This window comes from Neomonachus schauinslandi, chromosome 9, assembly GCF_002201575.2.
Source record: "Neomonachus schauinslandi chromosome 9, ASM220157v2, whole genome shotgun sequence".
Lineage (NCBI taxonomy): Eukaryota > Metazoa > Chordata > Mammalia > Carnivora > Phocidae > Neomonachus > Neomonachus schauinslandi.
Genome location: NC_058411.1, coordinates 10,427,343 through 10,442,734, shown reverse-complemented (window position 1 = coordinate 10,442,734; position 15,392 = coordinate 10,427,343). Strand labels below are relative to the sequence as shown.

Below are 15,392 nucleotides of genomic sequence, written 5' to 3'. Positions count from 1 at the left end.
TACCTGATATCTATGGATTAGGAAGTATGTCAAAATCATGGGATCATAGTTTGCATCCAGTGCTTTCTTTTGATTTTAATCATTACTTCTTTTCTCATCTGCCTCATAGGAACCAGCTGGCAAGCATTTATATTTTGTTTTTTTCTTCTCTAACCTTTAATATTATGTGACTTAGTTGGTGCCTTCTACTGTGCAGTGTGTTCACAATGAACAGTATCACAGAATGGTGTGAGGCAGCTGGAGAAGAACTCATTATCCTCATTTTTATCAATACTTAACCTGAGGTTCAGTGGGCTGAAGTGATTTGCCATAGAGAACACTGTCGATATCCAGGTATTCTGGTTCTTGATGGGGTACTCTTTTTTTTTTAACTTAAATATGGTGTTCAAGGAACTTGCTGGTTGTTAGAGATACTTTTAAGAGAGAAAATATGATTTCAGAGTGATATGCAGTACAGATATGTCAGTCATTGTCCTGCTACAGAATTTATCCCAGATGGTTCAAATGGAGAGACGTTCCTGGAGATTCTGCCTATAGAGTTATGGGGAAGGATAAGGGAGCAGTAAGTGTTGGTGAGGCACCTAGACGCCAGTAACAGCTCAGCAGGAAGCCATTATGCCCCCAGGGCTGAAGGAACCAGGGAAAGAGTTCCTGGAGCCCATCGAGAGCTGAAATATTAAGGAAGGGTAGGCTGGAAGAGTGATGGAGAGACTGCCAAGGATGTAGCATCAAAGCAGGCAGGGGGTGGGACATATACTTCCACCTTTCTCTTCTTCAACTGCAGGGCTTCTGCTGGTGCCTCCCATGGACTCAACCCAACTGGAAGCCAGCTAGCAAGAAAGCCAGGAGAGACTCTATCCTTGGCATCCTTGGGCATAGAGCAGGGCAGAGAAGGGCAGTGAGGGACTTGAATTGGGCAGTTGGACAGTTACCAGTTCAATAGGTTTGACATATATTGTTTACCCATGGTAGTTTAATAATTATAATATCCAGATGCCGTTCTTCTTTAACCAGTCACATTAAACAGATTTTGTGCTTATGATTCTAAAACTCATAATATTTTATTTTTGTAAGGTCTCATTTTTCAGGTTATGGTTTTTAGGTAGTTTAATTTAGTTTAATTGGAAATGTGGATGGGATGAACAATATAATGTCAAAGACAGCTACCTTCATTCTTCAGTGTGCTGATGTTTTATTCACCTGACAATTAGTCACAAAGTTCGGATGATTTTATTTTACTTATTTATTTTTTAGACATGAACCCTAATGTCAGTGATTTTATTTCTTATTTTTATATTTTGAGAAGATCGATACTATTTGGAAGTACTAATGCTACTCACTAAGGAAGGAAATCAGTGTGACAGCTGGAAATACCTTCCATAAGACCCAGATATTTTATCTAGCCATTTTGGCTTCTGTGAGTTCACTTATGTGTGTTAATGTTCTTTCTTCTAGGTGAGTGTTGCCTCTGATCCTGGCCGGCGAGTTCAGCACAATATGCTGAGTCCATTTCATAGTCCTTTCCAGAGTCCATTTCGGAGTCCTATGCGTAGTCCATTTCGTAGCCCTTTCAAGAATTTTGGACACCCAGGAGGAAGGACTATTGACTTTGATTGTGAAGATGATGAAATGAATCTAAATTGTTTCATCCTCATGTTTGATCTTCTCCTGAAGCAGGTAGCTGAAGCATGAGCTTTCTTTAGTTTCGAGGTGAAGAATAAGGGAAAGCATTGTATGGTGATTCTTGCTATGTGTTGGACATCTTCATACTTATGAAATGATGCAACATCACTCAAGACATTTTGCAAACTCCTTTCAGGATTCCCTAAAGAGTCTGAAAAATACTGTATGAATATCTGCCATGATGTTGACATATGAGAATGGATGTAAATTTTAGAAACACTCTAGCATCATTAGAATTGATTCTGTTGAACAGATTTGGTGAGCTAACTGAGTAATGCTATTGTTGGGAGGAGCAAAGTACAGCTCTATAGTGATGGGCTGATTTAAATATATTCCATGAATCAATTTTTGAAGGTAATTTCAGAAGAGAAGTATAAAAGTCTTTGATCAGGAGAACATTTCTTAACTTTTTATTCTGAAATAATTTCAGACTTGTAGACAAGTTGCAAGATATGTACAAAGAATTCCCAAATTCTCCTCCCCTAGATTGTCCAGATAATAACACTTATCATATTTCTTTCTCTCTCTCTCAATCTGTATATGTATGTATGAATTATAGAATTTTAAAAATAAACATGTGAGGGTAAGTTGCCAATATGATGCCCCTTTGTCCTTCAACACTTCAGAATGTATTTCCTGAAAAATAAGGACATTCTCTTATATGACCAAGCACAAAATCAGGAAATCAATCAAAATCAGGAATTAATATTGTTGTAATACTATTATCTATTGTCTGACCCACAGAAATTAATCACTTTTTAAATTGACATAATAATTATATTTTTATAGTATAGTATATAGTATATATCTATATAGTATCATATCGTATCGTATAGTATGTATAGTATAGATCTAGGACACAGTCTAGCATCACTTGTTGCAAATATTTGTCCTGTCTCATTAGTCTTCTTTAATCCAGAGCAGTTCTTCAGGCTTTGTTCATCTTTCATGTTCTTGACATTTTTGAAGAGTGCAGTCCAATAATTTTGTAGAATTTCTCTCAATTTGAGTTTGTCCTATGTTACGGATCTATTTGGGTTAAGCATTTTTTGTCAGTAACGCCCCTGATGTGATGTTATATCCTTTTCAGTGCATCATATTGGGAGGCACATGACATGATAATGTTGCCTTACTGGTGATAACTTGGTTAAGGTGATTTCTACTAGATTTCTCTACTCTAAAATCACTATTTCCCCCTTTGTAATTAATAAGTAACTGGCAGGCTGAGATTTCCTGTTCTCGTTAGACTTTTATGTACTAGTTTTAGCATCCAGGGCTGATTCATGCCTGGATCAATTATTGTGATGATGGTTATCAAGTGATAATTTCCTAATTCCATTATCTTTTAATTTATTAGTTGGTATTCTACTGAAGGAACTGTTTCCCTTCTCTCCTGTCTCTATATTTATTTATTTATCTTCTTATACCTGCATGTATTCATGAATTCTTATTTTATTCAGTGAGTTAAAATCTATTACTATGATTATTTTTGTTCAGATGCTCATATTGTCCCATATTTGACCAGTAGGAGTCCCTTCAGGCTGGCTTCTGGGTTCTTTTGACATAATCCTTATCATTCTTTGAACACTTCCTTAATTTCTGGCATGACAAGATGTTCCAGGCTCATTTTATATTTTCCTAGCCCCAGCCTTGAAATCAGCCATTTCTCCAAGGAGCCCTGATTCCTCTTAGAGGGTAATGGATAATGGTATTTAGAAACCAAGATCTGGACACTGGGTGAGGAGTACCATTTTTTAAATGTGTAAAATCTCACAAAGTGATAAGTTTAACAAACAACTCTCTTTTAAATGTCCTATGTGATTTTAAAAATAATTCCCATTGTTTATGTTGTGTTTATATTCTTTTTAAAAAATCTGTGGAAAATAATATATATTCATGGTATCTAATCCTTATTATCTTTAAATAACTTAATATTGTTGTCAGAGAGTAAAACTATCCCCAATTAGAATACCAATGGAATATTGGAAAAAGGACCAAATTCCTTCTTCTTTTCTTTTCTCTCTCTCTCTCTTTTTTTTTGGCCTTCATTTTGATGTCTTTCAGATGGAGTTACAAGATGATGGGATCACGATGGGTTTAGAGCACAGCTTATCAAAGGACATTATTTCCATTATAAACAATGTCTTCCAAGCCCCCTGGGGGGGGTTCCCACACCTGCCAGAAGGACGAAAAAGCAATTGAGTGTAACTTATGCCAATCTAGTATTCTCTGCTATCAGCTTGCTTGTGAACTCCTGGAGAGACTGGCTCCTAAAGAAGAAAGCCGGCTGGTGGTAAGAAGTCAAAGAAATGAGATGACCCATATCTGATAGTGATAATGACTGTAGTACCTGGTATAATGGGGTCTTCCTCCAATATCATTGTATGCTCCATGCTGGGTTATATGTGAGACTGTTAAAAAGAAAGTTTTCCTGTTCCTTCTACCAATTAATGCTCCTAGAAAGGGATATGAGCTGGAGCTACATTATACAGAATTCTTGAGTCTTGAGTTAGGGTTGTGGCACATTCATTCATATAATTTTCATAAATACAAAGCATTGATGGTATTCTTTTTTTTAAATGCCTTTTTATTTTTTTAAATTAACATATAATGTATTATTTGTTTCATGGGTACAGGTCTGTGATTCATCAGTCTTATGCAATTCACAGCGCTCACCATAATACATACCCTCCCCAATGTCCATCACCCAGCCACCCCATCCCTCCCATCCCCCTCCACTCCAGCAACCCTCAGTTTGTTTCCTGAGATTAAGAGTCTCTTATGGTTTGTCTCCCTGTCTGGTTTCATCTTGTTTCATTTTTCCTTCCCTTCCCCTATGATCCTCTGTCTTATTTCTCAAACTCCTCATATCAGTGAGATTATATGATACTTGTCTTTCTCTGATTGACTTATTTCACCTAGCATAATACCCTCTAGTTCCATCCACGTCATTGCAAATGGCAAGATTTCATTTTTTTGATGGCTCCATTGGATATATATACCACATCTTCTTTATCCATTCAACTTTTGATGGACATCTAGGCTTTTTCCATAGTTTGACTATCGTGGACATTGCTGCTATAAACATTGGGGTGCATGTGCCATTGATGGTATTCTTGAAATAACTTTTATTACAAAGTTCAGATAGCAGTGAATACTACAAAATGTACATATCATATATCAAGTAAGTAGATTGGAGACTGATATCAAGAATTCCTAGGTAACTCCAGTTTGTAAAACCCATTGACTTCATCAACAACAAGTAAAGGCTTCATTGTATTTTCTGCTTTCCAAGAAAATGGTTTCAGTAGGGAACAACTACTCTATGCCACACATTAGCTACTCCATACATTATTCATTCCCTTTTTAGCCAGTTTTCATTTAAGACACATAACACATATCACCAAAAACCCTCACGCCATCAAAGGGAGGTGAATCTGAATTATTTGGGCCAGTGTTTGCTATCTTCTCTTTTTTCCTTTCCCCTAATGTTTATCTAAGTAGAAAGTGACTTTTTTTTTCAAGATTTTATTTATTTGAGAGAGGAAGTACGAGCAGGGGGAGAAGGGCAGAGGGAGAGGGAGAAACAGAATCCTGTTGAGTGCAGAGCCCGACGCAGGGCTCAATCCCAGGACCTGGAGATCATGACCTGAGCCAAAGTTAGCTGCTTACCCGACTGAACCACCCAGGTGCCCCATAAGTAGAAAGTGACTTCTTAAAAAAATTTTCTTGAGGTATAACATACATGCAGTAAAGTGTTTCTTCAGTTTTTAAATACCTTTCTGCCTACCAAACTCACTTGTCCTACATGTTGCAAAGTAACCTCCCTGGACTGTGGTCTTTCAGCATGGGGTAACTTCACTACAAAACAGTCATAGTCCTGGATGATGTAAAAACAAATTAAAATCAAGATGCTTAGCGTCTAATCAGGGAGATGTTTAAGTAAATGAAAAACTGTTAACGTGATGAGTGTGATGGGAGAGATCTGGGCAAGGGAGCAATGGGGGCAGAAGAGGGACTGCAGATCCAGCTTGGAGGTGTGATGGGAAGGAGAGAGCTCCTGGGCTCATATTTGAAGGAATGGAGTTAGTGAAATGAAGGCGGAGGGGAAAAGAACTTTGGAGACCCAGAAAACTCTCTGTGTAAGTAATCCAGGGGAAAGCAGGGAATGATAACGCTCAGGAAACTGGAAGCAGTTGAATGTTGCTAGCGCAGTGAGCAGGATGGGAAGACAGTGAAACCTGCGTCAAGCAAGACAGACTTCGTCTTATTTTCCCATTCATTAAGGGCTCTGTCTGCCAGACTCAGAAGTTTGGGTTTTGTCTTGGTGAATGGGGGATCCTGAAGAATTTAATCAGGGTGGTGATGCAATTTGATGAATTGGAGAAAAGAGGATTTGGAGGATTTGGACCCTGGGGACAGGCATCTAGTCAAGAAGGCCAATGTGGTCACTCAGGAAATGGGGAAGTCTGAATTAAGGCAATGGTGGTGGGAATCAGAGAAGGGGCAGGCCTGGCGGATTTTTAGGCAAGACAGTCAGCTGCGGTTGGTGTTTAGCTGGCATTGAGGTATGGAAAAGTGGAGGGCAAACCCATGTTTTCTGGCTTGGGAGCTGATAACATTGCCATTTATAGAAGAGCATTACAGTAGTAGAAGTGATTTTTTTGGTAGGAGTGGGTATGATGCAGGCACAGTCAGACATAGCGGGTTGAGATGCCTTTTAGATATCCAGGTGGGGGTTGTCATGCCCCGTCAGCTATGTGGATCTGATTTTTTGGAGGAAGGTCAAATAAAAGTTTGGAGCTGCCAGCATATTGTGCTGGGATGTGTGGAATGAGAAGAGAAATGCTAGCTAGCCATGGCTAGTATTCTGGGAAGGACCAGCTCTTAAGAGGGAAAACAGGGAAACTGAAGACTTATGAATTGAGAAGAGGCCAGAGACACACGGGAAAAACCAAGGGAGAGCAAGAACTCCAAAACCAAGGGAGGAGGCAGTTTAGAAAAGGAAGGAGTAGCTGATCATGTCAGGAGAAGAGAGGAAAAATATAAGACTGAAATGTGCCTGGGGATCCTGAGATGGAGGGTCCTCTGTGCCATTGGGGATGAGAGTAACCATGGATTCCATTAGCGTGTGGCTTAAGAACAGAATCAGCTGAGGATGTGGCTGTGCCAAGTACAGACTTCTGTTTCAGGGAGGGAGTGAGAGGGTGAAGAGGATGGAGGCAGATGCCCTGACCCCTGCCCTGTCCCCAGCAGGCTTTCTGTATTGTGTCCGTTTTCCCAACACCATCCCAGGAAACAGGGAGAGGAGGAAGCATAAGTATAGAGAAACTGAACCATCAAAACAATCTCCCGTGTGCATGATGCTTTGGACACTTGTCATGGGCTGAAAATAACACATTTGGAAGTGAAGCTGAAGGATTCTGTTTTCCTCTCCCAAAGGTTTATGGAAGAGATGCTCATCAATAAAAGAGGACTATGCCGTAGAACATTCCAAACTTCTGGGTGGTCTCCACTGTGTGGGTCAGCCCCCTTCGCTCTTCAGTTCTCTTCCTGGGACAGGCTGGGGACAGGATGGGCGACACCAGTCCCTGCCACCTGGGAGGATGATTCTAGCCCCGTGGGTTATCGAAGAGTCAGTACACAGCAGGGAACTTTTTATCGTAGCGAATTTCATGAAACTCACTTTAGAATTTGATTTAGTGCCTTGCTCATGAGTGACCTAGGGACAGAGTCAGGCTTCGCAAAACTGTGAAGTTGGCAGAGATATTCTTCAGGGCCCTCGTATCCTCCATGCTAAGCGCTGGTTTTCTTGTGGGTGTCCCTCTGGCACTCCATCAGTGTTGAGCTGGCTGTCAAATAATTCTTGAAAAAAACGTGTACTGGCTAAAGTGTTAGCTAAAAGAGTATGATTTTTAGAAGAGGATATTTGAAGTGGTACTTGAAGGAAAGAAAAAGGCTGGAATTGGAGCTTAACTGGAGATGGATATTTTAAATGGCAGCCATAACCAGTGCTTCCCAATTTCACCTATTTCTGCTGCTGGTTTTATACATATGTATTATATCTGACATGTATTGTCCATAAATGTATCGTGTTTAGTATAGTCACGTGGTGCAGCCCATCTCCAGACCTTTGTCATCTTGCAAAACTGAAATTCTATACCCACTAAACAAGAACCTCCTGGTTCCCCCCTCCCCTGAGCTGCTGGACAGCTCCATTCTACTTTCGGCATCTTTGAATTTGTCTACGGTAGTGACCTCATATATCTGGAATCATGCAATAATTGTCCTTTTTATGACTGGCTTGTTTCACTTAGCACCATGTCCTAAAGGTTCACTCACATAGCAGGTGTCAGACTTCCTTCCTTTGTAAGGCTGACTCATGTTTTACTGCACGTATGTAACACATCTTGTCTCTGTTCATGTGTCGAGGGACACTTGGCTTGCCATACCTAGCTTTCTTTAACGCATGTTATAGCGATTTCTTGCTCCTAAAAATTTGACGTCTCCAGGACTACCAGTGTGTGTATCTTAAGTTATTGCTATGAACCCCGTATTATTCCCTGCCAGTTAAGTACTGTTACTGAACAAAATGTGCACTGATTGGAATCACTTGGTGAGTGGGACATGATCACAGGGAAAGTGGGTCTAGGACGATTTAATGTTTTTGAGATTTTTCCATATTTATTTCAAGGGAATGAAATTGTTTTAGTAACAGCTGATCCAAAGTCCCTTTAATTATTATGGAAGTGAGCTCACATTTGTTCTGAGGCAGGTGTCTTTGTCCTTCAGGGCTCAGCACAGGGCTGGGACACAGCAGGCACTCAGTGGATCTTTGTGGAACTGAGCAAAACCATTCTTTACATCCCCAGCGGGCTGCTCACCTGGCTGCTTGTTCTCTTTGTTTCAGGAGCCCACAGACAGCCTTGAGGATAGCCTCCTTTCTTCCAGACCAGAGTTTATTATAGGCCCTGAAGGTGAGGAGGAGGAGAATCCAGCATCCAAGCATGGGGAGAACCCAGGCAATTGCACCGAGCCCACGGAACATGCTGGTAGGTGAACTCTGGCATACCCCAGTTAGCACAGTTCTGATGTTCAGAACCCTGTTTTTTTAAGATTACTGTCGACTTAGGCAAGTTTAGGCTTGGCTTCTCTAGTGGAGACTGGTGCAAATGAACCATTTCCTCTCAGGTCATGAAGTGAACAGATCCAGGATGTGTTTCAAGTAGAGCAAAGGTCACCGAGCTGCTTTCTTGGCAGCAGGTGTTAAAATTCAAACTTCTTATCAACAGAACCCACCATGTGAGCAGTACCTTCCTACTTACGGTGTAGCAGGTTCTCGTGGAGAAGCAGCTATGAACCAAGGCTGGATGACTGAGCGGAGGGTGCTTTCACTCTCGACAGCCACTTAGGGCATTTGGCCATGGCAGAGTGTTTTGGGATAGAGCCGATGGAACTTGAGCTCATGCAGCTTCTGTGACCCAGGGGCTTGACCAGGACTCTGGACAGGCTCACTGTATATAGCTGCACACTTTGTGCTCCAAGGCTGGTTGGCTTCGCACAGAGCTAGAGGAAGGATGGCCTCTTTCTCGTTTGCTTGCAGGCTATGTGCGGGCTAATTGGGGACTGCAGAATGGCAGGCAGGCTTGGAATCATACTCTAGCTCTTCACGGTCTGAAGGAGTTTGGGGAATTTGACATGTGACCCCATGTGCCTTGGGGAAAGCTTGATTTCCAGATCTGCACTGTGGCACTTTGGGAATTTGTACAGGACCTGGAGTAAATATGACTCATTTTTCATCTTCCTGCTTCCACTACCCTGAACCAGGTGGCCCACCCCCAGAACCAAAGTTTGGGAATCATGGGCTTTCTGTCATTCCTTCAGGGAACAGCAAACATTGTTAAGTGACTTTTGTGTGAGGTCCGTTATAGCCCTGGGGGTGTCTCATTCAGACCAAGGTCTGAATAAGACATTAGTCTCATTAGTAGGAAATGCTTGGTCAGAACTAACTGCTTCTGCATGAATTGTACACATGATCAGCTGAGTATGAATATCTCGGATCACTCTGTTTAGAACCACGGAAACCTAGAAATTGAAAGAACACCTGAGATGACCTATTTCATTGGTTCTCAGCATGTCCTTGGAGTTGTACACACTCTATGTTGTTTCCTTTGGACCTTCCTTATTTGGAGTGGCAAATGGTGGGGAGACAGGGGCAAGTCCTAATGAGCAGCCCAGGCTGCCCATCCTGCTTTACCCTGAGTGTGCTGACCTGCTCTATTTCATACGTTGGAGTTCTAAGTGAGTTTCTTTAAACAAAATCGTCCATAGGAAAAAGCTTGGAAACCTGCTGGTCTAATTCAGCCTTCTCACTTTGCAGATGAGGAAAATACATCCCAGGTGGGTGAAACGTGCCCGTGGTCATATAGCCTGTAGTCCTCATTCCTAATTTATGCTTTAGGCTTACGTGTGGCCCTGATGGAGCATCAGGATCGTCTGAGGAGTTGAAACACAGAACGAATGAGCTCCACCCACCACCCCCAATTCTGGGTATATCTGGGGCAGAGATCTGGGCATTAGAAATCCAGATATCAATCCAGGATTGAGACTAGAACCCGGGTGTCCTGAAACCCGGGCCTAGGGCTTCTTTCTGTCAGGCATTAATGCCTAAAGGATGCAAGGATGTCACTTAGGATCCAATAACCTGTACTCTTTGTATACAAATATATCTTTTAAACCCAACATGGCACACAAATCACTTAACTGGCACTTTTATTTATTTATTTATTTAATTCTTTTTTTTTTATTGTGTTATGCTAATCACCATACATTACATCATTAGTTTTTGATGTAGTGTTCCATGATTCATTGTTTGCGTATAACCCCCAGTGCTCCATGCAGAATGTGCCCTCTTTAACACCCATCACCAGGATAACCCATCCCCCCACCCCTCTCCCCTCTAGAACCCTCTGTTTTTTTCTCAGAGTCCATAGTCTCTCATGGTTCGTCTCCCCCTCCGATTTCCCCCCCTTCATTTTTCCCTTCCTGCTATCTTCTTCTTCTTTTATTTATTCATAACATTTTATATGAACAGTGGTTAAAATTAAGCAATTTCTTTTTATGAATGACTCTTTTTCTTGCTTAAACGTTTGCTCTGTTCGTCTCCCTCAAACACTTCTTCGGGCTCCTGTCACAGCCTCTGGTCTACTTTCCTGCTTTTATTCCCCACTGTCTTGCAGGTCACAGTTATAAATTGTCTCCTCAGGGAAGCCTCCCTTAATTTTCCTCCAAGACCAGCCTTCCCTGCTGCTCTGAGCCCAGTCCTGCTTCTGCTCTGTGGGCCTTCAGGCCGTGGTCTTGAACTCCTCTGTCAGAGCAAACGTGTTCAGTCGACACGTGTTCTGTGATTCCTCCTTCCTTTCAGACTATTTCCTGTTTCTGCATTTTGTGGCCTGGCACCTATTTCTTGATAGCTGTCAGATATATCCTCCACTAAAAATACTTTTAAAACCCTCACACTAGAAAAAATAGATTCGAGGGCTGGTAACAAGTGTTTAAAATACATGAAAGCGGAAGATCACCAATGAACTGTTTAATATATACACCAAGAGAGTTTGACTCCCGTTGTCTCTGGTTCCAGGGATTGCCAAAACTTAGAATGGTGATTTGAAAACGTTTTACACTAGTGTCTACATCTGGCTAACTTGTGAATTCTTTTCTCTAGCGTGCCTCAGGTACCATATACTGCCATCCCACCTGTAGGGGCAAAGGTATTAGAGAGACTCACAAGAAGATTAAAGCCGATTAATTGTTCTGATTTGAATATGCCTAACTTCTTTCAGGTACTCCCTTTGGCATGAGTCCATGGGGTAAATTTCTCCTTAGGTGCTAATACAACTTGAATACATCTCCTTAAAACCTTCTTCTCTCCCTTTTAGTAAGGAAGGCGTACCTAGCCGGGCACCAGGCCCTTCCAGGTGGCAGCAGAACTCGCTGCCCTTGGGAGCATAGGGTTTGCTTCAGGGAGCCAAGGACATCTGAATATATATGGTGGGCTACATGGAATTTGAGAGCCCTGAATCTAGCAGGTTTCCTGCATGGGCATCATAGAAGGGCTATATGCCACCTTGGAGAGCAAATAAAAACATTACACAAAATGCCTTTTAATATATCATATATTTATTTTCAGTCCTCTTGGTTTTATGGTCTTGATCAGGTCATGAGTGGTGGGAAAAAGGAGGAGCTATGCTAACCTTCATGTAATTATTTCTTCCCAGCAATAAAGAATGACACTGAGAGAAAGTTTTGCTACCAACAGCTTCCAGTAACTTTGAGACTAATATACACCATTTTCCAGGTATATTTTTTGAGATATTTAAATGTTTGATGTGGTAGCATTGCTATTTTAGATTAACTCAGTAGTAACCATGTGGTTCTTTGCGTAGGAAATGGCGAAGTTTGAAGAGCCAGACATTCTTTTTAATATGCTCAATTGCCTGAAGATTCTCTGTCTACATGGAGAGTGTTTATACATTGCTAGAAAAGACCATCCTCAATTTTTAGCCTACATTCAGGATCATATGTTGATTGCAAGGTATGTCTTCCTAGCAGATTTTTGTTGCTGTTGTTGTTGTTTATATTTTAGGCTTTAGCTGTGAAAATCAAAGTTAGGACAAGATTTACCAACTCATTTGGGCCATTTCTCTTAGCCAGGACAGCCGAATCGCCTATGGGAATAGCTTTTATTTCTTTTACTGAGTCTAATGTTTAAGTATGTCAACATGAGGAATAGTAATTTTCTTTGCTAGACACTGTAGAAATAGAAAAAGCAAAATAAGGGTTATTTGGTCATCAGTTGTTGGGTGGCTTAAGAGTATAGTGTCCCCTAGGAAAATGTCAACAGGTACTAAGTCACTATTTACATAGTATCATCTGGTACAATATTAATACGAAAGACTTACTCAATTTCTTACTTGAAATAAAACTGCTAATAGACATCAAAAATCTCTCCACATTTTTGTCTGATAAAGTATTTTTAGAGACTGCTGAAGTATTTTGAGAAAAATAATAAAATATTGCCCTGGATTTATATAGAGTTTTTCTTCCTGAGAAGACAATGACTTAAAATAACTGTTAGAGTCTTCCTAGAAGTAAGTCAGAAAAATATTATCCTCGTTTAAATGTAAGAGGATGAGGTGATGAGAAGAAAGAAGAGGTTGGCTTAGGTTAACTTGGTGACAAAACAGACTTGAGGCTCTGTCTTTTCACTCATTTTGTTCCTTTGTTCATTCATTCATTCAACAGATATTATTGGGGGTTTGCTATATATGTTATTATTCTAGGCACTTTGGGAATTTGCAATCTAGTTTGGAAGGGGGTGAATGCTATTTATACAGAAGATGACCACATAATTTATTCTTCACATTGTTAACTTTTGAGAGTAAAGAAGGGGTGATCTTCATAATAACCTCAAATAATTAGTATAATGTAGACCAAGATCTTGGATAAACTAAGATACTTGGTCACCCTGTGTATACGTGAGTCATTGTCAATCTGAGGGATGTGTGATGGATGACTGTTTTGTATAGTTCGGAGGTGGGAGAGGTCATTTCTGGATTACTAGAGAAGGTCTCAGGAGCAGATACCATTGGGATGAGCATTGAGAGGATGATAAAATTTTAACAGGTGGACATTTGAGATGGGCAGAACATTTTGTTGAAAGTGAGAATGTCAAGAGTAAAGATGGCAGAGTTAGAAGGGAGGGACAAGAAGTAAGTAGGGCATACTTAGGTGATACCAAGGTTTTATTTTTTGCTGCATGGGATGATCTTAGGGGAGTAATGGAAAATGAAGCTAGAGAAGTAGGGTGGGGCCCAAGTGTAAAGGGCCTCAAAGATCGGGACTTCACTTAATGATGTTTGGAGACCTATGGAAGATCTTGAAACAATAAACAGGGTCAGAGTTGTACTTTAATAGCATGAGTATGGAGAAGGAGAGACCCTTAGGGACCACCCACATTTAAGGGAGCGTAAAGAGCATGTTGCAAGGGCTTTGGGAATGTCAAGGTATAACACAGAACTTTCTTCTGAGAAGTTTATTAGAAAAGTAAGGGAGAGATCAGATATTTAGAGGGGAAAAGGAGTGGATGTCAAGGATTTTTAGGATAAAGATCTGAAAATATTTATGGTCAGTGCAAGGGATCAGAGAAAGGGGAGTAGCTGGTAGAACTAGGTCCTGGAAGGCAAGAATATGTGATCAAGAATGAAGGGTGGGTGGAAGAGAGGAAGGATGCTCTTTTCTTTGAAAGAAGATATATTTTGGGGAAAAGAGAAATGAAGTGTCAAGGGGAGCTCATTACTGAACCTTAAGAGTAGTGTGTCCTGATGTCTTTTCCTGAGAGGTAGGAGGATAGAGATTAGGTTGGGAGCTCAAGGAACATGGAAAAAAGTATGGAATAAGCTCACAGAGGAAAGCAGTAGGGTGTCGACAAGAAGTAATCGAAGAATGGCCAGCTTCAGCATCAAGCTGAACTTAGCTAGTACCAGTTTGTGGTGGACCAAGTTAATAGGAATTAGTAGGACCAAGTTGTTCTGGGGTCTGAGAGTGGAGGGGCAATGTGGGTTTATTCAGGAGTAGGGATTTGTGATTTGATTATGGTGGAAGTCAGGGGGACGAGAAATTTTGGAGTGAGGAAATGGTTGACTCTGAGATCCAGTCTAACATGGGAGGCAAATGAAATCAGAAGAGGATTGATGTTTGGGAGAAGAGTATGGACAGGAGGGAAAAGAAGTCTTAGTTACGATTGGGAATATTTTGGATGGGGACACTGTTCAACCCAGTACAGAAGCATAGAATGGGAAAAGTGGAGAGTCTCCAGAAGTTTCCTCATGATAAAATGGGAATTCTACAGGCGGAACGGGAGGAGCTGGTGGAAGGGTAGACCTGGCTGACCTGGATGTGGGGCAGAGTAGGACTGATCTGAAGAGATGGATGACCAAGTCTAGGCAAAAACCATGAAGGAGTAGGGCTGGGAGTTAGGCAGAAGCTCTCTTCATTCCGTGGGAGTGGGACTACTAAGTAGGCCAACTTTTGTTGTTAAAGCAGCCTCTAAAGGGGGTGCCAGGGTGGCTGAATTGGTTGAGTGTCCAACTCTTGATTTCGGCTCAGGTCATGATCTCAGGGTCTTGAGATCGAGCCCCGAGTGTGGCTCCTCACTGAGCATAGAGCCTGCTTGACATTGTCTCTCTCTGTCCCTCTGCCCTTCCCCCCACTCTCTAAACAAACAAACAAGCAAACAAACAAATGCAGTCTCTACAGGATATTTACCCAGGCCAAAGAGATTACTGGTGCTGTGAGAATCTCTGGCTCAGCCTTTGGGCTACATAGCCCAGGTTTTTCCTCAAAGTACCACTCTGACACAAAAGCCATGATGAACAATGTAGGGATCTGGGGAGAAGGACACTATCTCCTGATTTCTTCCTGATTTCAAACAAGGCTGCTGTAGAGAAATGGGAAAGCCATAGGGGACTGGTGAAATCCAGGCTTTTTTGTCACCGGGGCGGTTTTCTAGCAGTGCTGCGTGCGGTTTGCTTCCTTCAACTACCTTGATCAGCCTGGGTTTTGTGTTCACTCTTACGATAAGGAAGGGGAGGACCTTGACTGACAGCCCTGCTATTTGGTGGAGAGGCTGTTCTTAATAGAAATAGAGT

At 41.4% G+C, this 15,392-nt stretch overlaps 1 protein-coding gene across 1 annotated transcript in view; it reads left to right on the top strand.

Annotated features, from left to right (window-relative positions):
* UNC79 (unc-79 homolog, NALCN channel complex subunit) overlaps window positions 1-15,392 on the top strand; it is a 239,203-nt gene that overhangs the window by 119,951 nt on the left and 103,860 nt on the right. The window contains 6 exon segments of the mRNA XM_044918006.1: window positions 1,456-1,677; window positions 3,748-3,843; window positions 3,845-3,976; window positions 8,594-8,735; window positions 11,961-12,040; window positions 12,129-12,277. Of these exon segments, the coding sequence (XP_044773941.1) occupies window positions 1,456-1,677; window positions 3,748-3,843; window positions 3,845-3,976; window positions 8,594-8,735; window positions 11,961-12,040; window positions 12,129-12,277 (821 nt within the window).